Source organism: Pogona vitticeps, chromosome 5 (genome assembly GCF_051106095.1).
Source record: "Pogona vitticeps strain Pit_001003342236 chromosome 5, PviZW2.1, whole genome shotgun sequence".
In the NCBI taxonomy this organism is placed as follows: domain Eukaryota; kingdom Metazoa; phylum Chordata; class Lepidosauria; order Squamata; family Agamidae; genus Pogona; species Pogona vitticeps.
In genome coordinates, this window is record NC_135787.1 from 173872698 (window position 1) to 173898057 (window position 25360).

General features: G+C 39.5%; 1 protein-coding gene across 2 annotated transcripts in view; it reads right to left on the reverse strand.

The window, feature by feature from the left end:
- Window positions 1-25360, reverse strand: part of KDM7A (lysine demethylase 7A) — a 47175-nt gene that overhangs the window by 15691 nt on the left and 6124 nt on the right. For both annotated transcript variants that reach the window (XM_020800509.3, XM_020800508.3), the window contains exons 2-8: window positions 17470-17555; window positions 8998-9115; window positions 6052-6212; window positions 3846-3987; window positions 2533-2719; window positions 1910-2072; window positions 710-797 (exon numbers count right to left, since the gene is read on the reverse strand). In XM_020800509.3, the coding sequence (XP_020656168.3) occupies window positions 710-797; window positions 1910-2072; window positions 2533-2719; window positions 3846-3987; window positions 6052-6212; window positions 8998-9115; window positions 17470-17555 (945 nt within the window). The remainder of the gene's footprint in view (window positions 1-709; window positions 798-1909; window positions 2073-2532; window positions 2720-3845; window positions 3988-6051; window positions 6213-8997; window positions 9116-17469; window positions 17556-25360) is intronic.

Consider the following 25360-nt stretch of genomic DNA (forward strand, 5'->3'; position numbering starts at 1 on the left):
TCTCAAACATCACAGACAATGATTTGAAGCCAGGTTTCACACAGGTAACACATAAACCCAACATTAAAAAAATACCATTCACGCAGATTTAGGTTTAGAACTAGAGCCCGAAAATTATGAGTGATAAGTAGTTACTTGTAAAAAGTTGCTTTGGGGGTAACAAAAATGTTACTATGTCACATGTCAAAAATGAATAGAACAAATTTATACCTTATTTGTGTAACAAGTAATGTTTTAGTTACTTTAAGAAGTTACTTTACAGGTAATCAGAGGTACTTTTAGAGACATTCTGAGAGGAATTTTTCAAGTTTTACAACAATGAGCAGCACAGCAATGAACATGTGTTCCTTTTTCAAAACTATTAAAGTAACACTCATGAACTACTTTTAAACACTGTAATGAATAACAGGAACAAATTACTTTTGAAAAATAATTTGCTCACTGTGTTTTAAAATTTAAATCTGTTTTGTTGCAATATCTCGTTGCTTTGAGAGTTTAAATATCCATTGTCATCCTGTTAAATGTTAATATGCACTTCATTTCTATCAAGCAGTCAGTTTATCTGGCTATTCCTGTGGAATTATCACTTTTCTCCCTTTGTAAGATCTCAAAACTATTTAATTCCATTCAAAATTATAATGACTGAATGGCAGAAATATTTTTAAGCTAATACAGAGCTACATAGACAAAATGAAGTTCCAGCACTAACCTGAGCTGCATGCCAATATTGAGGTTGTGCAAAAAGTTTCCTCCAAAAGCCATACAGTCCTGAGAAGTGAGCACAGCATGAATCCAGCCTGAAATGCCAAGTGAAAACTGAGTATTTCCACAACATGTTTTGCATGATACCAAACAATCCATTTATTTTCATTTCAATAAAATAAAAGATAGAAAATCACTACCCATATGTGTCTTACAAACTTATTAGTATCATTAATCTTACTGGGCAATAAAGACTTTAATTCTATGAGATGGTATATGCAAGAGAACATCCAAACTCATATAAGTGCTTGAGTTACTTAATATAGTCAGAAATTCTAGCAGAAAAAAAGGAAAAATTGATGAATGACTATTGTTTCTCTGGATTTTATCTGTGGAACTGAGCTCCACTATGGGCTTGCAATCCCAAGACTAGATGCTAAAGTACCCATCACCACACATAGCATTTTTCTGAAGAAGGTGGGTGCATTCAAGAGAATAAAACATTTTATGTATTTAAGATTTGTACTTACTTCCACCTTTAAATCCTTCAGAAATCTGACCCTACATATTATAGGAACTAATGTAAGACAAGCTTGGGAAAATTCTTATGACAAGAACAAGCCTATGTAATCAATTTAAATACAACCTAGTGATTTACTATAATATTGTTGACAATCACAGCCACAGATACACATTTCATAAAAGGTTTTTTCTGTTTATTATACAAATTAATATAGAAGTGTGTTAATTAATAGAACAAGGTTAGGATTATCTCTAAAATTCTAAATGCATTAATTGTGAGATTGGAACAAGTAAAAGACAACATGCATGTTGGGAATGATTTCATTAGTTTTCCCCACTCCTAACCTCCTATACTTCTTTATGCCCCTAACATTGTTTTTTTCATCATAAATCCAATATTACAGTTTTAAAGTCGCTCTTCTGAATTTGCCTATAGGAACAATCCTGTTGATATTTGTTGAAGGTTTGCATAACTTATCATAGCTAATTCTCATTAATTAACAATATGCAAGCACATCTTGATTGCAAGGCTGCTCATGGGCCCAACTGCAAAACAAGATATACCCTGGCATTTTGTCAATTATCTGCAATTAGTCACAGCAAATTAACACTCTTGAAAAGAAACTGATCTGACAGTTGTTTGAACATTAGCCACTGAAGTAATAATCAGAGGGAAGAATTTTACCTGTTGGAACAAATAAAGTATGTCCTTGCTTCACAATGCATTTGTAACACTTATCAACTTTATCTCCAAAATATACTTCACTCTGGGTAACAGATGAGCTCCAGGATTCATACTTCGCCAGATTTTCATCAGTAGGTTTAATCAAGTAAAATATCTTCTCTCCCTGTTGATAAATCAGACATTGCATGAAGTGCTGTATATTTTTAACTTTTTATAGTAGTTATTAATGCCAAACAATACTACAATACGATAAAAATAGAATCATAGGGCTGTCAATCAAGAAAGGCAAGAAGCAAAGAACATGTTTAGAGGTGGAGAGAAGATAATGATAGGATGGAGGAGAAATATTTCCTTGGTTCCTTGGTATTAAACTGGATATGCACCAGCCATGAAATAATGCTGCTGTTTCAGGTAAAGGAAAACAGAAAATTCAGCATCATGAATTTACATGAGCCAGTATTTTGTTAATTTCTCCAACCACTATACCTAACTATTGCTCAGACAAACTTTTTTAAAAAATACAATGCTAAGAGTTCTTTATCACCCATTATCACCTTTTAGTGTGCAAAAGAAACATTTTGTGATGATTCTGAATATTTAGGAAATCAGCAATGTTTTCTTACCCAGAGAACATGGTACCAGACAGAAGTGCCTCCAAAATCAATATGAAAATCTGTGTAGCTGTCCTGAACTCCCATTAAGCAGTACTTTTGAACAAATGGCTTAGGAAAGACTGAATCATCTGGCCAGTAGTTTTCTACCCATGAAAGTTTTCTGGCAATTTCTGGAACTTCCACTAATTGAGACATTCTTCAAAATACAAAAAACACATGATTAATTAAGAATGCAGTGACTTAGCCTAAATGAAGGCATGGGAGACAAAAATTCTCCCTCCTAACACTATTTTGATCCACATAATCAGCTAAGCAGAGAAGCCTTAAATGACAACAAGTCTCCATAAATTATGTAACTAAAATGTTAGCATTCATAATACAATGAATACAATACAACACGATACAATTGCATATTTAATCTAATTTCTACTTTTGAAATTTAGCTCTGAAACACCATCTTCTCATATATTAAGAATATTTTTCTAAAAACGGAGATATTTTTTTTTCTTTCACTGTTCCAGACTTCCAGAAACAGTTGCGTTGACGTTTTTCCAAAAAGGTTAGATATCAATTCCTAAGGCTAGCAAACAAGCAATCAAATGTTGCCAAGAACAACAGTATCTCCTGAGATGGAAAACAAAATTTCACCCATTTGGCTTGAAGGTAGAGATAAATAGTAATTATTTTATCACAAAGAAATTTCACATCTTAGCTAGATAGCTAGAGCCTATATAATAGCATGAGATCACCAAAGTGAATATCATGAAGAAATTAGACAAGAAAGTGCTTCTGATATCTGTGATAACTTGCCACTCTCTATTACCATATTAAGTCAATAATAAATTGTGTGTCTTGTTCACGGTATCTGTAAAAATCTTCAAGAAGGCCAAAGTCTTTCCTGTGGCTTTCTACCTGGAAAAGCAGTATTATTGCAATGTTTCTTACAATGGATGGGTCCAACGTTCCCTCTAAGCCAAGTGGGCATGCAGCACTGCATTGGGCATGTACAGCCAAACCAGTGTTTCTGCTTATTTGCTTCCGGTCACAGCCGGAACCCTGTGCACAAAGAGCAGAGCCCCCACACAGTCAGTGCTCAGGAAATTAGAGGGAATGTTGGGTGGGTCAGTTAGTAGCCTGGAAAAGCAAGCACTACATTTAAATGTTTACATTCAAAAGTTTTAGAAGAAAAGCTTGCTATAATTGAACAAATGACCAACAATTATCTGCCTTGCTACAGATGAAGCCTGTATAGTCAAGTCCTTGTTCAGCCCAAATGATTAATTCCTTCATACTCACTTTCATACTCATTAATTCGTACTTACTTTGTGTCTGAGAATTCAAGGCTGATCACATTTAATACTTTTGGTCTCTCAGGGTTTGTGAAATATTTAATATAATTATGGAGTTTAATTTTACTGTCTGCTTGTCTTGCCACATCAATGACATCTATCACTTTATCACCACCTGTAAAAAAAGAACAGTCTGTTAAAAAAAACACATAATTTTTAAGAAGTAATTGCTCCTATTTGAGAACTGTGGAAACTATCTAAAATTAACAACAATTACTCACATTTTGTTCTCATAAAAATGTAAAAACAATGGCCAGATGCCACGTACATCTCAGTTGTGCATCTGGTCAGCTGTCCAAGTAACATACACCCTGGCACCTTGTGGATTACAGTGGTGCCTCGCATTACGAGCGCTCTGTTTGACAACTAAATCGCTTTACGTCGATGTTTTTGCAATCGCAAAAGCGATCGCAAAACGATGTTCCCTATGGGGGAATTTCACTTTGCGACGATCGGCCCCCTGTTTCAGCTGATCGGCGGTTTCAAAATGGCCACCGGGCAAAAAAATGGCTGCCCACTGTTTTCTGGCACGGATTCCTCGCTGCATGGGCAGCGAAAATGGCCGCGCTATGGAGGATCTTCGCTGGACGGTGAGTTTGAAGCCCCTAGGAACGCATTAATCGGGTTTTAATGCGTTTCTATGGGCTTTTTAAAATCGCATGACGTTTTCATTTTACAGCGATTTTCGCAGAATGAATTAACGTTGTCATGCGAGGCACCACTGTAGCTGTAATTAATAATGGCAAGTTACATGAACCTTTTGGAAACACAAATAAGATTCTGTCACCATTTTAATTTATTTTTATCCTAGAACTGCTACACCAAAGATGGTGAAGATGGAAAGATTAGCTTTGCACCCCAGGAACAGTCTAATTCATTCTGAGAAGACTAAATGAAGACAGGTATTCAAGTTTTAATAAAAGGGTGAGTAACATAAGGGCCATAGGCCACATGCAGCCAATTAGACCTTACAGATATACAGGCTTCTTATAACCATCCCTAAATTAGCAGCCTGATTTCCTGCCAGAAAAAGGTAGTTGAGCTTTCAGCACCTTTCTAGGCTTCACACTACTAATGTAGTGCTCAGATTATTTAATATTATCTTATTTAGTAATTAAGCATTATTTACTGCTTTTCTCATTTTAAACTGAAGTCCTGTGCTTTAACTCTCTGAATTGCTTAAGGAAGTCTTTAGCTGGTATATTTACTTGCTGGATCTTGACTTTATTTTATATCCATTAAAAATTATTTGTCATTTCCTTTTACAAGCATCAGTGGTTAAGGACTATTTAGGCATTAGAGAACCACAGAGCTACGATTCTCTGATGCCTAAACAACCCTTAAATGTTGAGGTGTGTAAAAGCAAATAACAGCCTCCAATGAACACAAAAATAAGTCATTTTCCAGAGAGTAAAGACTGAAGACTTCATTATTATATGATGAAGCTAATTAAGGCACAGAAATGCAATTTTAAACAGTAAGAAAAGCAGTAAACAACACTTAATCAGAACAGCACATTGCTGATGTAAAGCAATTTTCAACAGTGTATCACAATGCAGATTTTGGGAGACTTTGAAAAATACAGATATTGGGGGGGCCCAGATTAGCAAAATTTACCAAGTAACATAAGTACAGTTTATGAAATACTATTGTACTACAGTAGTAGTTATTTTAAAAAACTACTAATAAAACCATTATTTATCTAATTCAGAAAAATAGATAAATGGTATTTGTCTGATTAAAAAATTAAATGTAAAAATAATCGGCTAATTTAACTACACCATTCCCATTTTGACCATGCTGTTTTGGAAGTGTGGTCCTCGAGCTGCTAGCCAATCTGAAAAATGGCTCTTTACATTGACAAGTTTGCCTACACAGGGCTATAGCATAAAATGAAGTGGTATTGTACAAAGAATTCTGTTGTAACACATGCTGTCCTTAAAAAAAAACCAACAACTTCTGCTACACTAGCCAGAGATGAGAGGGCAACACTCACGTCACATTTGAAGAGCAGAATGGAAAAGGTTGAATCTCCATTAGTACTTCTCTGGATCCCCCACTAAATCCCCACCACCACAAACTATAGATGATGTGGTCTTCAATGATTTTTCAAGTTTGTGAGTTTAATCCTTGCATCCTTTTTCATCCTGTTCTTTATATTCTATAGCACAGTCCATACCTACATATCGTTCCACATCCAGAACAGAAAAGGTAGGGGGTGGAAGTCTGAGACCTAAGCCATCCAGTTTAGGAACCATAATGGGAACATCAAAACCGTGTTTCTCAAGGTATCTTTGTGTCAGCTGACTGCCATGCATTTTCAAAATGATTTCATCAGCACTAGAAAAGAAAAGACATTAAAAAAATCGACCACATGTAGAATTTAAAAGAAACAGAGTGTTTAGTCACAATGGCTCCCAAACAGTCAGAATTAAGAGTTTAATAATTCCAGTTAAACAGAACAAGAGAAACATCTTGTATTCTCTGCAAAATTTCAGACTCCCCAACATTAGTACCACACATATATTTAATCAGGTCATACTCAATAGCTTGGCTTCATTCTGATGCAATGGTGTAAACTGTCACTACAGTCTAAATCAACTGGATTTGACAGGGTTTTTGCAGGACAAGTACCTCTAGCCTGTTCAGACAACCAAGATGCCTGGGCTAATTACCTATGTTTAAGGTATGATTAAGAAATATAAAATAAGTGAAATTAATAGCCCATTTTTCAAGACTATGTTAAACATCTAGTACAAATATAGAAAGAATTTATGTCCGTTTAACTCTTCATTAGGATTAGTGACTGAAATAGAGAATTTTCCTGCCAGTATGAAAATTTATGCAGAATTATTTAAAGAAAAAAGTGATTAAATTAAAGACTGGTTGTATAAAATGAGATCAAAAGATCAAATGAAACAATCCTTCAAAATAAGAATATATCATGGTTGAATTATATGCAGTTAGAAAGATGGGTAAAGAAGTATAATAAAGGTAGAGAATATATGAAGTATTACCAATTTATCATATGAAGATACCTGTATTCAGATGACTGATTCAGTAAAGGGTGCAGTGAGTAAAATTTAATTCCTGCTTGATCTAGAAGAAGAGGAGACTGAGAAAGAAGGATTGAAAGTGTGGGAACAAGACTTAGGAAAAAAAAAGAATGGAGGAAGATGAGGAAAATAAGGGTTTTATGATTTACGGATGTCGATGAGAATAAGAGAAAAAAAATTCAATCTGGGTTTAAGATGGTATTTGACACAGACAAAATTGAATAAAATTAACACTAGTTATCTGAATGTCTGTTGGAAATGTAAGAAGGAAATTGGTACATACTTTCAAATGTGGTGGGAATGCAAAAAAGTACAAAGATTTTGGAAACTGATCTTTAAAGAACTAAATGACATATGTGAAAAACATACAGAATTTAATCCTGAGAAGCTCTGTTATCAATATTTGAGAAAGTGGAATATGATAAGATGACTAGATAATTGATTACCAATTTATTAACAGCAGGCAGATTAATAATAACTAGGAATTGGAAATCAAAGTCTGAATTTCGAATGGAAGAATGGTATAATGAAATATGGAACATTGCTATAAATGATAAGTTTACTTGCAACTTAAAGGTTAAGAAAGGAGAGATGAAAAAGAAAAATTTATATGACATATGGGGCAGATGTCTTGAATATGTACTAAGAGGAAAAGGGAAAGCTCCAAATCAAGAATCAATGCAGTTCTGGAGAAGAGGTCGAATAGATTTTCAGCACTTCAAAGTCCCACCCACTCAAAGACAGTGACCAGGCTTTCCTGCCCTGCCTCCTTTGAGCACTGCTTTGAAGTGGATGCCCGCCAGAGAAGGTGGGGCCTTGAAGTGCTCAACACCTGTTCGGTATTCTGGATCCACTGAAGTTTCCAAATACTTTCAGGCAATCCCACTTACAGCATATTATATAATGTGAATGGAATGTAACTAAGGCATGTGGCACCATGGCCAGATCAGACATTTCAAGGAACAAGTATAGCCAGCACACTAGTTATAACCATACTAATGCACTCATGGTCACCAACAAGATCTGGATAGCCAGGCTCAGAGACAAAACTAGGACCACACCCAAGATGCAAACCTGTTTTTAGACAGAGTGCAACCTCATCCAACTCAAGCTAGATCACTGTTCCTTGATCTGTCTTATAATTGACCAAGAACACCTCTGCTTGTCTAAATTGTGATTTAGTTTATTTACCCTTATCCAGTCCATTACGGACACCAAACAGATTTAGAACTAGAACAGCTTCGCCAGATTTTGATGGAAAGGACAGTGTTGGATGCTATCCACATAGCATGAACCCCAAAACTGAAGACCTCTCCCAGCAGCTTCACATATATGTCAAATGGCTTGGGAGGCAAAATAGAACCCTGAAGGACACGGCCAGGGCATCAAACACCACCCATAAGAATCACCTTCTGAGTTTTCCTCTCCAGGAATGACCAAAGCCACTGAAGAACAAATAATGCATCCAAGTTCCACCCAAAGAGACATCCCAGATGAATACCATGGTCAATGACATCAAAAGCCACTGAGAGGTCCAGTGAAACCAACCAGGACACACTCCCTCATCCAGCTGCTAGAATAGCTGCTAGCAGATTCTGTTCAACAACTAGGCCTGAAGACATGTTGTGATGGATCTCAATAGTCCATCTCTTCCAGGAACTGTTTGAGCTGAAAAGCCACCAAACTCTAATATTTTGCTCAGGAATAGAACATTTGAGACCGACTGGTAATTTATCCAACACCACAGGACTGAAGGAGGAATTTTTTTGCCTGCAAAGTATTGCGTAAATTCTTTGCTGTGGATTACTGAGTGGTCTCTTCTCTTCTTGTGAGCCAGCATGTACTAGGCTCTGACCACTCAATCAAGCTCTGCTGAACAAATTTGTGGAGATGCAAAGCTGGCAGAGAAGAAATTATTTTTTCACTGCTGCCCTTACCACAGAGTAGTAATCTGTTTTCATTCTAGTATCAGTCCCACTCATTTCATGACCCTCAAGAACCAGTGGCCCAGGTTGGATTCACTCCTTAGGAAGGGATAATTATGTGATTCCTAGTGCAACTGATCTTACCTTGGGAATGAACGAGCACGTAGCTGTTTAACAAATGTTCGTGTTCCAGCTTGAACTGGTTTAGAACCATCATCAAATTCTGTATAGTCGTGTCTGTGCCAATTCCTTCTCTTCTTCACTAGACAGTGAGAAATAACATTTTAATAAACCTTTAAAATCATTACCACCACATTTTCTTTTATTGGTATACAACTAGTACCAGAATGTTCCAGGTTCAAATCCTTACCAAGGCATGAAGCTCACTGAATAACTTCAGGTGAGACACTATATCTTTCATTAATTTTATTCTCACAAGAGAATAAAACACGGCAGGGGAAATAATGTACACTATCTGAGTTCTTTGGAGAAAAGGACAGAATGCAAGTATAACAGTAAATAGCAGCATTTGCTTAATGCCCTTTCTTCAAGATGTTGGGTGGTGTCATTCTGCTTTATCTAAATCATACCATAAAATGAGTAATCTTTATTTATTTATCTATATAACTTATATACTAAATTAGTGCTGGGCACTACTCCTGGCGATTAACAATTAAAACCATGAAACAAATATGATGATGTAGCAATGACAACAAGTAACATAAAAAATCAGGTATAATCAGTAAATCAAACATAAAGCCAAACAGAATGAGGCAATGGTTGGGTGAGGCAGCATAAATCTGGCAAAATTTATAGAAGGATGCCCTTCAAGGCTTCTGAAAAAGCCTTATCCTTAGCAACCTCTTAAACGTTGAGAGGGAGGGGACCAGGCACAGCTCTGCTGAGAACCCATTCCAAAGGGATGATGCCATAGCTGGAAAGGCTCAATTTCTGGTAGATGTCTTCCTGGCCTCTCTCAGTATGGCAACCTGTAAGAGCATGGTCTGTGAGGATTGAGTGGCATAGGTTGATGTTCTTAGGGAAAGGTGCACCGACAAGTAATAAGGCCATAAACCGCAGAGGGCTTTGTAGGTTAAGAACCAAAACCTTGAATTTGCATGGAACATCACAGATAATAAGTGCAGGTGAGCCAAGACTGGGCAGATGAGGCCAAATTTAGTCACACTTGACACCAGCTTGGTGGCCATGTTCTGAACCTACTGTATTTTCTGGGTCTGTCTCAAAGGAAGTCCCATGTAGAGAGTGTTATAGTAGACAGTCTTGCAGATCATGAGCCCATGTACCAACATCTTCAAGGAGGGCCTACTCATCCAGATAGAGGCCTAGCTGAGTGATCAGCCTCACACAGTTAAAGGCTGACCTGGTAATGGCTGCAATCTGGGAGTCTCGTGAACAGGCCAGATCCAGGAACATGCCCAGGTTCCAAATTCAGTCCTTAAGAGAGTTAACCCATCCAACTCAGGGAGACTATCCCCTAATCTGTCAGAAGGGCCCACCAGAAGAAGGATCTCTGTCTTATCCAGGTTCAGTTTCAACCTTGGTCCATTACAGAATTGAGGCCGGGCAGCAAAAACAAGACTTGGAGCTGATTGTGGCTCTGATCATCAGCTTCTCATAGCAAAATTCAAGCTTAAACTGAAGAGAGTAGGAAAAACCCCTGGGCTAGTCAGGTATAATCTAAACCACATCCCTTATGAATACACAGTGGAAGTGAAGAACAGATTTAAGGAACTAGATTTGGTGGACAGAGTGCATGAAGAACTTTGGATACAGGCTCATAACATTATACAGGAGGCAGCAACAAAAACCATCCCAAAGAAAAGGAAATGCAAGAAAGCAAAGTGGCTGTCCTTAGAAATAGCAGAGAGGAGAAGGGAAACAAAATGCAATGGAGATAGGGAAAGTTACAGAAAACTGAATGCGGACTTCCAAAGAATAGCAAGGAGAGACAAGAGGACCTTCTTAAATGAACAATGCAAAGAAATAGAGGAAAATAATAGAAAAGGAAAAACCAAAGATCTGTTCAGGAAAATTGGAGATATTAGAGGAACATTTCGCGCAAAGATGGACATGATAAAGGACAAAAATGGTAGGGACCTAATAGAAGCAGAAGACATCAAGAAGAGGTGGCAAGAATACACAGAGGAATTATACCAGAAAGATTTGGATATCCTGAACAATTCAGATAATGTAGTTGCTGACCTTGAGGCAGACATCCTAGAGAGTGAAGTCAAGTAGGCTTTAGAAAGCTTGGCTAACAACAAGGCCAGTGGAGGTGATGGCATTCCAGTTGAACTATTTAAAATCTTAAAAGATGACACTGTTAAGGTGCTACATTAAATATGCCAGTAAGTTTGGAAAACTCAACAGTGGCCAGAGGACTGGAAAAGATCAGTTTACATCCCAATCCCTAAGAAGAGCAGTGCCAAAGAATGCTCCAACTACCATACAATTGTACTCATTTCACGCGCTAGCAAGGTTATGCTCAAAATCCTCCAAGGTAGGCTTCAGCAGTATGTGGACCGAGAACTCGCAGAAGTGCAAGCTGGATTCCGAAGGGGCAAAGGAACCAGAGACCAAATTGCTAAAATGCACTGGATTATAGAGAAAGCCAGAGAGTTCCAGAAAAACATCTACTTCTGCTTCATTGACTATGCGAAAGCCTTTGACTGTGTGGACCACAGCAAACTATGGCAAGTCCTTAAAGAAATGGGAGTTCCTCACCACCTTATCTATCTCCTGAGAAACCTATACGTGGGACAGGAAGCAACAGTTAGAATGGGATATGGAACAACTAATTGGTTCAAAATTGGGAAAGGAGTACGACAAGGCTGTATATTGTCTCCCTGCTTATTTAACTTATATGCAGAATACATTATGCGAAAGGCTGGACTGGAGGAATCCCAAACCGGAATTAAGATTGCCGGAAGAAATATCAACAACCTCCGATATGTAGATGATACCACTCTGATGGCAGAAAGTGAGGAGGAATTAAGGAACCTTGTAATGAGGGTGAAAGAGGAGAGTGCAAAAAACGGTGTGAAGCTCAACATCAAAAAAACTAAGATCATGTCCACTGGTCCCAGCACCTCCTGGCAAATAGAAGGGAAGATATGGAGGCAGTGACAGATTTTACTTTCTTGGGCTCCATGATCACTGCAGATGGGGACAGCAGCCATGAAATTAAAAGACCCCTGCTTCTTGGGAGGAAAGCGATGACAAACCTTGACAGCATCTTAAAAAGCAGAGACATCACCTTGCCAACAAAAGTCCGCATAGTCAAAGCTATGGTTTTTCCTGTAGTGACGTATGGAAGTGAGAGCTGGACCATAAAGAAAGCTGACCACCGAAGAATTGATGCTTTTGAACTGTGAACTGAAGATCTTGAGAGTCCCCTGGACTGCAAGGAGAACAAACGTATCAATTCTAAAGGAAATCAACCCTGAGTGCTCACTGGAAGGACAGATCCTGAAGCTGAGGCTCCACTACTTTGGCCATCTCAAGAGAAGAGAAGAATCCTTGGAAAAGACCTTGATGTTGGGAAAGTGTGAAGGCAAGAGGAGAAGGGGACGTCAGAGGATGAGGTGGTTGGACAGTGTCATCAAAGCAACCAATATGAATTTGACACAACTCCGGGAGGCAGTGGAAGATAGGAGGGCCTGGCATGCTCTGGTCCATGGGGTCATGAAGAGTCGGACATGACTGAACGACTAAACAACGAGCATTTATGCACCCAGACAGCATCTACTGCAGAAGATGGAAATGAGTTACATGTCATCATCATACTGAAAGTAACACACTCCAAACTCTGGATGACCAATCCCAATGGCTGAAAATAAATGTTAAAAAGCACTGGGGAAACTGATGACCCCCTAGGGCATGCCACAGTTAAAGGTCCATGGGGCCAACAATTCTTCCCCAAGCTGCATTCTCTAGGTCCAACCACTGAAGACAGACTAGCCAGTTGACTGCCAATCCCCGAATCCTCAAACCCAACAGTCTATCCAGGAGGATACTGTGGTTAACAGTATCAAAAGCTGCTGAGAGATCCAGAAGCACCAACAGGGCCATTCCTCCCCCATCAGACTCCCTTAAAAGCCCATTGTGCAGTGTGACCAGCATTGTCTCCGTACCATGACATGGCCTGACCTGGACTGGAATGGATCAAGGCAATTCTTCTCCTCTAGGAACATCTGGACTGCTCTGCCATGACCCACTCGATTACTGTGACCATAAAGGGGACAGGCAAGAGGCCTAAATTTATTTACGTTACCCATTGTCAAATTTGACCATTTCAGGGTGGGCCATACAATAGTTTCCTTCATGTGGGGGCAGGGGGTAGCCCTACTTCAGGGAAACATTTATGATGTTGATGGCCCGGTCCACAGTAACCTATGGACCTAGATATCTGATTTCAGGTCTCCCTAATCCAAGTGCTTCAATCTATTTCGTGACTGACAGTGATCCCAATCAAAGAAAAGGGAGTATTAAAATCTCTTAAATAAAGATTTTCTAAGTTTCTTAACCATCCTTCAAACAATGAGAAAATAAATTCAGTGTTTTGTTCTTTTGCTTCATGTCAAAGTATCATCTACATCCCAATGGCTATAAAGAATTGCAGTATTGAGATATTTTGTATATTGTTCTATGTTCTTATAAAGATCTGCTTATGTACATACTGGGAAGTTATCAGCCATTCTATCTAGACACTGCACATTCATTATGCTTTCATGATTTCAAAACTGATACATCACATTGTTACAAGTAGTTGAATGAACAGAGGAGTATTATTACCACATATGTTTGACTGACCTCCAACTTTCCCAATATGTTCACAAATCACATTTATTACTAAATGGAGACTGAAATCTGACTCAAACTAAAACATATACCACAAGCTAAACTCTGAACAGTAATCAAAATGCTACTGTACTACTTCATGGTAAGCAAGGCTGCCAAATTACCTGGGTCTGCCAGGAAAGACATTCATTTGTTAAAAGCACATAAGACCCAGCATATACCACTGTATGCTGATATATTTCCAAAAAAGCTGATTCCGTTCTTCAAACTATTGAATGTAACTGCCCACCCCAAAGACCTGAGACATTTTCTGTACACAGCCACAGGTCCTCAAAAGATAAAAAGAATGTGGTAGCCGGGACGATGAAGACAAACAGTTTGCTATATAGAGGCAGCTGCCGTAGAGAACCATTTAAAGCAGCTTCCACGTAGCAACCGTTTTGTATGCACCCATCCTCAGTGTGCATATTTTTGTGGAGAACGATGCATATCATTCTTTCCATGTATACACACCTGTTTCTTCAAGCTCAATGACAACTTTGGAAAGGAGCCAATGGCATCTGACAGTTATTAAGGTAAGCAGCTGCACTACAAAAGATGCAAGACAAAGCTTCTGATGTAATTCAACTCCTCTACAGGACAAAATTGGTATGTCTGTGAGAAGGCTAATAACATAGACAAGTAGTAAAACTCCCATAAACTATGTTTTTTTAAAATTAGAGAATCATTTATTCTAAAAAGGATTTGATTCTATTTAAAAACACAAATAGGGAAAAAATCCTATTTCTACAATACTGCAGGTGGAAAGGAAGAAAATAAGGAATTGTTTTGTTATGCAATAAAATACAAAGACTACAATGAATGTGTAAATTTCCTTCAAGCTGTATAAATGGTAAATGATCATCCTGACTTGATATATGAGTTTCTATCTAGAACAGGGGTCTCAAACATGCAGCCCGGGGGCAATTTGCGGCCCGCCATTGCCTTCCCCCCGAAGCGCCCATGCGTCCTTTGCTGTCAAGAATCAAAAAAAGCCTCACCTCGCTCGCCAGCTCTCTCCCAAGATAGCACCTCCTGCACCCTCCGTCCAGAACTGCAGCCTGCCAGCCATCCTGCCTGTCTGCCGGCTGGCAGGCTGCAGTTCTGGATGGAGGGTGCAAGAGGCGTTGTCTTGGGGGAGAGTCAGCATGCGAGGTGCACTGCCGGCCCTTTTCCCCGAGTGCCTGAGCCGCCGCCAAGTGATGCCCGAGAGCGGAGCTCACTCCCGTCCTGTCCTCGAAGAGCGCCTCCAAGCCACCAACAGCAGCTGCCGCCGCCGCCTCTTCCAGGGAAGTGGCTCTTTGGCTCTCTTTCTCTCTCTGCACCCCCAGCACCAGCCCGGCCAGCAGCCGCCTCAGTGCCCAGCGGTGCTTCCTCCTCCTCCTTTTCATCCAGCTTCAGCCACCTCTGCTCTGGAGGCTGCCTGGGCTCGGCTAGCAAAGTTTGCTCCTCTGTCATGGTGGAGGTAGCTGCTGCCGCTGAGTGTGCCTTTTTTTGAGGGGGGACCTTCAGAGAAAGGTTGTCGGACCTCCATGTGTTTGTGTGTGTGCATGCGCGCACACCTGTAGGGGGGACGCCCCACTCTGTTTAATTTCGCGGGCACTGATGGGGGCTTTTCTCCTTTAGCAAGGTGATTCTGTGAGGGTTTTTTAAAACTTTATGTCGTGCCCTCCTCCCCCCCCCCGCTAGGCAGTCACCAGAGCCCCCTCCCTTCTCTTGCTTCTTCGTCCTGCTGCTGCTGGTGGTGGTAGTGAAGAAACAGCCAGAGGGGGTCATGGCTGGCGATGAGGGCTTGCGCACCCCTCATCCTCCTCAGAGCCCCAACCAGGCTAAGGAAACTCCTGGGCAGCTTCCTCGAGCTCTTCCTCCAGTTGGCAGAAAATGTGATGTGGCCCAGCCTCACCTAGACTTTACCTCCAGCGGCCCCCAGGTAAATTGAGTTTGAGACCCCTGATCTAGAACATACTTAGGAAAACACACTTTAGGTAAAAGGGATCAATAAACACGGTCTGACATCTAGATGTAAGTCACAACAAGAGTAGGCCCACTGAATCAATGGAACTTACAGAAGAATTGACTCACAAAATTCCCAATGATTCAATAAGCCTACCCTAGCTGTGACCTACATCTGGATTTCAGCCACTGTGATTCAATATGAAAAGCAGCATTGCAGACAATAATAAGAGGGTCCATTAATATTCTGGAATACTTTCAAGTTGCCAACTCTGTATTTCCAAACATAAATCCTCAGGAACATTTGTTAACACCTGGTGTATTTTTTCCCATTTCAATAGATAACTAGAATATTAGTAACTAAATGACACTGAAATTCTCAAGACACTACACAAATATAAACAGATGCATTAAATTAGGAGATATCTCAATCTGTTACTACAGGAGAGCAATAGTAATAGTAATTGTGAAATAAAATGGAATAACAATTTTTCTCTGATCCAGGTTCACTGAGAAAAGCTAGTTGTTGACAACCCTATTGGCTTCCTGGCATTAGAAAGGAAGGACTTTGCTGCTTTTCCTTGAGTATAGCAAATTCCCACAATCACAGCAGCCCGTGTAATGTGTATGCCAGAGCTAAAAAAAATCACAGCAACCATCTGCCAACTTGATCTAGCAACCTGGGGCTCAGTTTAGAGATTCAAAATGGCAAGAACCAAAATGGAGTATTTGAAACATGAGGCAAAGATGCTAAGATTTCAGGTTTTATTTTTAACTAATATGTTTCAACTAAGAATGTGAAGACAAAATCATTTGTGAGGCTTACTATTCTGATATAGGGCACATTTTACCAAAATATTTTTTTAAAAAAATTCTGGCATGTCATCAGCTTCAAGTATTGCAGAAAACCTTTAAATTATACCCTGTAGAATATAATGGGATGATCCCAGAGCTGTAAAACATAAAGAACTGTACCCAGGATTGAAAGCAAGGGTAAAGGCAAGAACTGAGCTTTTCAGGAAACCATCAGTTAACTAAGATTCTAGTACAGAGTTTACAGGGAACAGGGAGCCATTCTAGAAGTTGTCAATAAGCAAAATAAGCGCTCTGGCCATAATTAGTCATATTAACTCTTCCCAAAGATCAGCTCACTATCTACTGCTATAGCTCTATCTTGGATTGATAGTAAATATAAAAGGATAGGTTGCAGGCAGCACTGCATATTTTAGCAAAACTAGTGATGCCCATCAAAAGGTGAAGAGTGCAATGAAAGATTTCCTAAGTCTGAATATGGCTCCCCAAAGAAGTATGTTAGGTGCTAAAAAGGAGGGAAGGAAGGAGGGAAGGAAGGAAAAGTAAAGAAAAGAAAAGAAGTGAACTCCTCCTGGATACAAGTTATGAATTTGTATGCCTGAGTTCCTCAGAGAAAGACATTAGAGCTCTGAAAAATAATTATTACATATCAGATAATTTTAACTAGCCAGGTGAGACAGTAAACCAAATGCCATAGAAAATAAAGAATTAAACAAATAACAGAGTAAGAAGATTAGAAGCTTTTCAAAAATATCTCACTGGAAGCTGAGTTGAGAAAGGCAACTAGGTAGGAAAATAAGAGTCCAAAACATTCTTGTTGTCTTAAATATAGAGGGATTCTCATGAACCTCCTCTTACACTGAAAGCATGCAGAAGGCATAATTTTCATTGTAACTTTACTGATTATGCTTGCAAGATGCCTTGGGGGCCTTTCTGAATAAATGATTTTATAAATAAAAGTTAATCACTGCTTTGAAATCCATCACTTACTTAAGGAGGGTCCATGAAGAACTGCACAATTGGGACAATGGTACAGGTCGATATCAACAGCATGGTGCTCTTCTACTCCAACACAACTAGAAAGAGAATTAAAAATCTTCAATAACTCTTAAGTTGTGACTGCACTTTCAGAAAATTATCAGGACTTGCATATAACAGGTTCTGACATTTTGGATGCTAAGCACTAAACATAATTTCAACATTTTTTTTCTAAGCCAGTGAAAAGACCAAGAAAATAAGATGTATCAGGAATCACTCAAACATAAACAATATTAATCATATTTTAGTCCTCTTGATTTCAACACCAACTGCATAAGACAATCTAAACCCAAACCACTGAAAAAGTTACGTTAACCATTCTATCACCATCTCATTTCACAACTGATTCACACTCCAGACTAAACTACCTTCAGTATGGAAGCACAGCTATAGGAAGGAGCACACATCAGACTGCTGAGATTCATGGAAGCTCAGTGGGTGACTTAGGGCCCATCATTAACATTCAGTCTAACAGACTTCACTGATTGTTGCAAATAACATGGATGGGGAGGGAAATAAATCTGTGATGCCTTGTGCTTCTTAAAGGAAAAGCGGGCAATGTAGTAAATTGTTCAATTATAAGATTTGTTTCTACTAGATTAAAACTGTGTACCTTCAAATGCCTTACAGAATCACAGCTGAAAATGCACTGAAGGAGTTCAAATATTAAGCAACATGACTTTATCCCATGTACTACAAATGATGCCAATTTAGTTGTTGGAGTTCAAATGTACACTGCTGCTTCAGTAGCTGAACGGATATCAACAGAATATGTTACCCAAAAGTCCCTGGCTATTTTTTCTGGATACCAATATGATTAACTTCAGGAAGCCTAATTTGTGCTAAGGGTGCAATTATTAAGCAAACTGAGTGTCATTTCAACCCTAAAATGCTCACACCAAAGAACTGTTTCAAACCATGGTGAACGCTGACATGTTTATTTAGACATAATGCTGATGATCAGAGAAAAGTAAACCTTTAATTAGAATTAACCATCCCACAACCAAAACTAAAGTAGTACTATCACAGCTTTTAATAGGACACATGCTGGTAAAAGAGCAAGTATAAACTCAATGAGTTGATTAAATGAGACCCTATGATGCATGCTTTCAAATACAGTATGTATTAGAATAAAGGTGGAGGACCTTATTTGATAGAGGACACATAACCAAAAATGGAGCAGGAATCAATCAAAAGGACAGTAAAGGCTCTGTGTTTTATAACAATGACTTCCAACTTCCACACACTCTTCTTACTTGCTGGTGTGAGAAGTGTATGTAGGAAAGTATTTGCTGGCAAGGAAAAAAAGGACAGGAAAAAAGGAAAAAGGAAAACTGTTTGCTGCAAGATACGACTGGACCATACTTGCTTCTCGCCACCCTCAACACTTTCAGAGATACATTTTCTTTCTCTGTCTGGTAGGTTCTCATTCTTCGCATTATTTAGCCACAAAGGAAGAAAAATAGACACTGTGAATGAACACACTGAGTGCACTAGAAGGCAGCAAGGTCTTGCTTCTATTGCTTTTTCCTTCATTTTCCCATTTATGAAGCACCCTCTGAGTACCATTCTGTATCACTAGAGGGGAGAGTGTAGCACCTCTACTTCTCCTATTCCAGATAAATACAGCCAAAGTTGGTTCTTCTTAGGCTGGGAATCCCTGCTAGTGGGCCACTAGGCATTTAGAAATGCTTTAGAAAATGAGCTACTGCCCATGGCATATTAAAAGCAGGGATCTAGGCCAGATCAATTATATACAGAAGAATGAAAAATAGATGCAAGTATAGATATAAACAGATGAACAGAAGTACACACCACATGTAAACAATCAAGTATAATCATGTGAAGCAGGCCTTGTTTGTAAAGGAAATGGCATGGCAAGAGCTCTTCTTGCTAGCTAGCCATTTTAAATATGCTTTCATGTGTTTAATGATGTTCTCAACACTTGGTTAGTTTAATCTTAATTTAACAACAATATTTTATTTACTGTGATTTTAAATATACATATTTTAAGCTGTTGTACACCACCTTGTGTCCCCGTAGTGGATTGCACACAAACTGAGCAAACAATCAAATAAACATCAGTTCCTGGCTACACTCTAACCAGCTGGCAGCTACAAAATAGAGCAACAAAATATTGCCCTCCAAGAGGCTTCCAAAGTTCCTTAAACTTGGGAGGGTTGGCACTGATATCTAAATATCTCAATGTGATGTACTTGCTTCTCAAATACTAAATGAATGAAAATACTAAAATTATTTCCCAATAAGAGCATGAATTCTATCACTCCCTTCCACCTAAATGTTTCTTATCACCCAATTACAGCTACCATTTAAATGATGAATGGTGCACAAAGACCACAAATGGGCCTCTGTGCTGATTTCAGAAGAAAAGCAATAAAGAACTGTACTTGGCCACTGATAATTATCAAGTGCTTGTCTAGAACCTCCTTTCTGAATCCAAGGGTGTGACCATGTCATATAACTCAGAGATCATTACATGACTCGGCCACAATACCATGGACACGACATGAAGCAGCAGCAACATGTACTGTTTTTCTTTCCATCATGCAACCTTTTTTTCCTTTGTCTTGTACACAGGTCAAGCTCTAACCAAGAAACAAGCAGCTTCTTCTCCATCTTTCCTATCCATTACAAAGCTTCTGATTCTATGAGAAAGAAAAAAGCTACTGTCTGAGGTAGATAAAGAAAGGGAAGGTTGTTCAGAAAACACAATAACATAATAACTTTCTCTCAATAACAAGCTTAAGGGTACAGATTTTTCTAAATATGTTTGTTTGTAGGCCTGAACTTTGAAATGTCTAATTCACATAGTATCCTTCCTCTTCATTTTCTATTTTACACAACTTTAAAAATGAATAAAACAAATCTAAAAACTAAGTGTATGAAATATGTTCAGCAACCTATTTGCAGTATGTGACCCAACATCTTTATATGAAAATAAATAGATTTTATTCCACCAATGTTAAATATTTACAACACTTTCTTACTCCAGTTGACTTTTAAAGTAATGTAAAAGTGGTTTCATAGAAGCTTTTTGTTTTGGGGGCAACATCACCACTATACTCTAAAGAGTAAGAATGAACTCAACATTTTCCACAAGAATCACCAATTTAAAGGCTTACTTTTACTTAATGCCAGACTAATGGTAATTAAATATTAATTCAATTCAAAGCAGACCTCATTCTGGAAAACGAGTGTTATTTATTTAGAAGTACTATTACTAGCATGATGCAAACCTTAAGACATTTGAAACGTCTAAAGAATTAAACATTAGGTTTGCATATTTTGATTTTTAAAATTATAACAGCGATAAGATACACAAACAAGATTGTTATTACCCTGAATTGCAAGTGTCTCCTGTTTCCTGTTTCATCTCATGGTTTAAGTCCCCTAGTGGGATGATACACAAACTAAGCCCCTGTCGGAGAGACACAATAAATCTATTTTGACGATTCTAATAATGCAATTGGCAGAAAACATAAGGTGACTGTGGTTTTTTGTTCTCTCTACATCTGTGCAACATATGAAAGTCCCTGGCAGGAGGAGGGCATATACAGGTCAGGTTAACTTTCAAGTTAACCCAGCCTGAATCTGCATGTAGTGAACTAGTAGTCTGGGAAGCTAACTGCAATTCCAGATGAAGAGCCTAGGTAGACAAATTTTCAAAATTTCTGGGGGATCAATGGCAAAACAAGTGGTTTTAAGATCACAGAAAATGGTATAACACAGATCACAGAACTATACAACTATCCTACCAGGTTACACTGGAGACAAATGGACAAGGTGTTGTATTGCTACAATTATATCATCCAAGGGGATTCTAAACCATGGAAGTATATGCCACAGTAGCTGAAATCCTGTTGCTTAATGTAGTAAGTGCCAGAGAGTTAGGAGACGAGTTGCCAAAATACACAAACAAAGAGAGTCAATGGCAGAAGCTGAGGGTATTGAGGAACCTCCAGAAAAACCAGGCCCAGTGGTCCATGTGGAATAAGACAAGGACTCAGGAGAAGAGGCCTGGGGAAGATGCTATGGAAGAGTGGTCTGGGAACTACTAGGCCTGGAAGAAGAACTGGAATCCACAGGCAAATGGGAATACATCTGTAAGAAAGACCCCTGTTCTGAGTAACAACAGGGTAAACAAGCAAGTATCCCACCCCTCCTCCTCGGCCCTCATTCTTGGGAAATTGAGAAAGGAAGCAGGTGGCCCAGGACTTGCGAACCAACTCACATACAAAGCCAATGCTGGTGGAGGAAGTGTTAGCGAGCCCATTAGTGTCAGGAGAAAAAAAAGCAAAGGGAATCAAGGAGTCTGGAGGGCCATTAACTCCACAGGAGAAAATCCCCTGCATACTTGTCCTCATTGCAGGCATACCAGCCCTTACTCCAGAGAGTGAGACCCAGCATGAGACATTTGGCCAATGGGCTTGAACTAAAAGAACCAGAAGCGATTGCAGTGGAATTAACTGGACTTTCTGACAGAATGCCATTCCCACCCAGTTGTTGAGTTGTTGCTAACCTCTTTCCAAGTTCAATAAACCCTGTTGTGTTTCAACCTGGTAGTCTGGAGTATATGAATCAAAAAATGGAAGAGGACACCCTGTTAAACAAGCCAGGGCTGGTGAGGCTCACAAACTCCAACATGATTGTTCTAGGGGATTTCAACATACACAATGAGGCCATTAGATCCACAATACTTCAGAACTATACTCTTAATACTCTGTCAGGTATGAAAGTGACATGAAAATCAGATATTTAACATCTATTCCCTTATTATAGTTAGTCCACTTTCTGCTAACATTCAGATTTTTCCTTCTACAAGGGTAGTGGTGAGCTCACAGGGCCTAATGAACACTGGGAAAGCTCAGCAGGATTTTTGTGATGACAGAGTTCTGTGAAGCACAGAGATGTTCTGGATGGCTGACACATTTATGCTTGAATTCATTCTTCCACTTTGCAGAGCTTGTACAGAATCTAGGTAGATTTTTGATCTGGCAGCAATGAAGCAAGTGAAATTATGTTTAAAACACAGGTAGAAAAAACACATGAAGAATCTGATCAAACACATATTAAATATTATCAGGTTAATTCTGTTCCAGTGATGGTGATAACATCTGCAGCATCTACTCCTTTTCTACAGTGTCATCCAGCAAATGTGTCCAAGCTTGTCTTCCCATCTGACTGAGAGAGAGAGATGGTTCCACCCCAAGTGACATAACATGATGTGTTGGGGGGATACTTTGAAGATAAAGGACTTCGCATGTTAGCGAAATTGCAGCAAAAATAGGGCCCGGCTCAGCTCTCCACGGAGGGAGCTCAACATCCTGGGACAGAGAAGGCCCTCTCTCATGTCCTCACTAGAGATGGGGGTATTTGTATACGAATATAAATACCCCCGCACAGGTGGACATAATGAGGGTCCAGCCCCCTGGGGCCAGACCGTCCACTCATCTTTCGCTGTTGCTGTGAGCTCCGTGCTCCCTTCCTATCGCTCCAGAGGTCGTAGTCTGCAAGCCACTCATGACAGGAGGACGAGCCTCGCTGCAAGGTTGAAGAGTAACTCTCAGATCGATAGCTCCGGAGTGATAGAAAGGGAGTGTGGAGCTCGCAGCAACAGCAGAAGATGAGTGGACAGTCTGGCCCCAGGGGGCTGGACCCTCGTTATGTCCACCTGTGCGAGGGTATTCATATGTATACGAATACCCCCATCTTTTGTCCTCACCACATACACCTGTGAGGGACTGAGATAAAGGCATCCTCTGATGATTTTACAACTGGACAAGCTCACAAATGTACATGTGAGAAACGGACTGGCAGCCAATGGAGCTGTTGTAACAAGGGAGTAATGTGATCCCTGTAACCAGCTGCAGTTAAGAATCTAGCAGATGCATTTTGGATCCACTAAAGTTTCCAAACCATTTCCACAGGCAACAGCACACAGAACATTCACAGTAATCCAAATGAAATATAACTAGGACATGTGGTAATGTGGCCAGATCAGACATCTCAAGGAATGAGCGTAGCTCGCACACTAGTTTTAACTGTACAAATACACTCCTGGTCACCGCCAAGTCCTGAGCATCTATGTTCAGGTCCATATCCAGGAGTGCATGCAAACTGCAAACCTGTGCTTTCAAGGGACTATAACTTCTTTTGACACAAACTGAATCCTTATTCCTCATCTCCCTTATGACTGACCAGAAGCAGCTTTGTCTTGCCAGGATTAAACTTCTGTTTATTCACAACCTCCAGTCCATTCCTGACACCAGACACTGGTTTACAGCCAAAACAATTTCCTTGGAATTAGATGCAAACGATATAGTTGGATACAATCTTCAAAGTGGTGACCCTGAGCCCCCAAACTCTGTATATGCCATGAGAAACATGAGAAACAAAACAGAATCTTGAGAGGTACTACTGGCCAAAAACCAAGACACTGAACAGGAGCCCCACTGCCACTGAGTTCTCCTCTGCAGGAAGAACCAGAGCTAGTGCTGAATAGTGCCTCTAAGTCCCATTCCAAAGAGATAGTCCAGAAGAACACCATGGTTGATAGTACTCAAAACCACAGAGAAATCCAGCAGAATCTATAGGGGCATACTCCCCCTGCCCAGTTCCCAGTGTAGGCCATCCATGAAGATGATCAAAGCAGTCTCTGATTCATAACCAGGCCTGAAGTCAGACTGAAATGAATTTAGATATTCCATCTCATCCTGGAACTCCTGGAGCTAAGAGGCACCACAAACTCCAATATCTTGCCCAGGAAGAGAACATATGACACTGGTTGTTAATTATTCAATGCCATGGATGCAAGAAAGGCTTTCTAAGTAATTGTATTACTGTTGCCTCCTTGAAGCATGCTAGTATTCTGCCCTCCTGCAGGAAGCCATTCTCCACTCTGCCAGTCACCTCACTTTTGGATTTTCTAAGCCAGGAAGGGCAAGGAACCAAACACATATGGTGACTCTCACCTTTCCAAGGCTCCCATTCACATCTTCAGGTTGCAAGAAATGAAACTTTTTTCATTAACACAGGGCATGAAGAAGCCAAAGCTACATTCAGAAGATCTGTATCAACTACTGAATCCAAGTCAGAGTGGATGTGATAAATTCTGTCTGCAAAGTTAAGACTCCACAGTTTCTACAATTCCAGTGGTGCAGGTGTCCTCAGCACCATCTGCAACCTAAGCCCACCATCACCACTTAATGTAAGAGATCTTATTTCCAAATAAACTGGATTGGGCTGCAATTAATTTAGAAACAATTTATTGCATACAGTGCTGACCAATATTGACAACACACTCACACAGCACCTCAATTATTAAAAAGATTTACATGGCATAAGCTCCGTTGGGCTTCAGTCCACTTCCTCAAATCAGGTGACCCAGAAAAAAATCACTAGTGAACCACTTCAGAGCACTTTCTACATAAAAACCTTGAGAAGGATCCTCATAAATAGAATCAGATGTTTGATGAAGTGGGCTGCAGTCCAAGAAAGCTTTTTCCAAATAAAATTTGCCTATCTTTAAGAAGCTAAAAGGCACCAGTATTTTTGTTGCATGCCATCCAGTTGATTCTATTTATGGTTATCCTTCTCAGTTTTTTTATATAGAAAGTGCTCAGGAATTGCTTAACAGTGTCTTCTTATAGGTGCCCAGGGGCTGTGTATCTTGCCCAAGGTTACACAGGCTGGATCTTCTCCTGGGACACACAGTGGCAAATCAAACTCACTGAGCTATATTCAGCCAGCTATACTGCCAATATTAAAGTGTCAAAATTAAATTCTAAATGCCTCAAATTCTGAATACAAATTTAGGTAGTTT